At 44.4% G+C, this 561-nt stretch overlaps 1 protein-coding gene across 1 annotated transcript; it reads right to left on the reverse strand.

Moving 5' to 3' along the window:
* Positions 1 to 5: 5 nt before the first annotated feature.
* On the reverse strand, positions 6 to 555 carry LOC109131802 (E3 ubiquitin-protein ligase UPL5-like; the record flags this gene model as incomplete). The annotated part of the gene is made up of 1 exon (XM_019242981.1): positions 6 to 555. A coding segment is annotated over exon 1 (510 nt), but the record flags the coding sequence as incomplete, so codon positions are not given.
* Positions 556 to 561: the final 6 nt, after the last annotated feature.

Below are 561 nucleotides of genomic sequence, written 5' to 3' on the forward strand. Positions count from 1 at the left end.
CAGTCTATTTGGCGATCAGTCTCTTTGAATCCGTTGTACTCTGTATGAGCTTTCCAATCATCTATGCTTATCGCGTTTTCTCCTCCTCGAAGCATTCCATCGAGATCCTCTAGGTATAACCTCTTGAAAAAGGATCTGGGCGGTGCAGAATCCGAAAGCATATGATTGAAACCCCTGGAAAATTGTTTTACTTGCTCAACGATTGGTGTTGCAAATCGACGCTCGATGAGGAGATCGACGTATAGTTTCCTGTTCTTGCTGTTAACAGCCAGGGATTTCCCGCCTACACATAGCTCTATTAAATCCCTCTTTCCCAGCTCCTCGGTTTCCAACACGAATGTTAGACCAAGACCAGCGTTTGCATCGAAATACTCTGGATCCATTTCTAACACCTGTTTGCAGCTATTGTAGATGATTCGATCCGTGTCCTTAATATCTTCCAGAGAAATTTTCATTCCGGCCAATTGTAAGAAGAATACACGATCGAACAGCACACCCACTTGAACTTTGTGCATCAACGCCAAGGCAATCACACGACCCGTGAACTCGAAGAAATCAGGA

The sequence above is a fragment of the Camelina sativa genome, unplaced genomic scaffold (genome assembly GCF_000633955.1).
Source record: "Camelina sativa cultivar DH55 unplaced genomic scaffold, Cs unpScaffold05463, whole genome shotgun sequence".
Classification (NCBI taxonomy): Eukaryota; Viridiplantae; Streptophyta; class Magnoliopsida; order Brassicales; family Brassicaceae; genus Camelina; species Camelina sativa.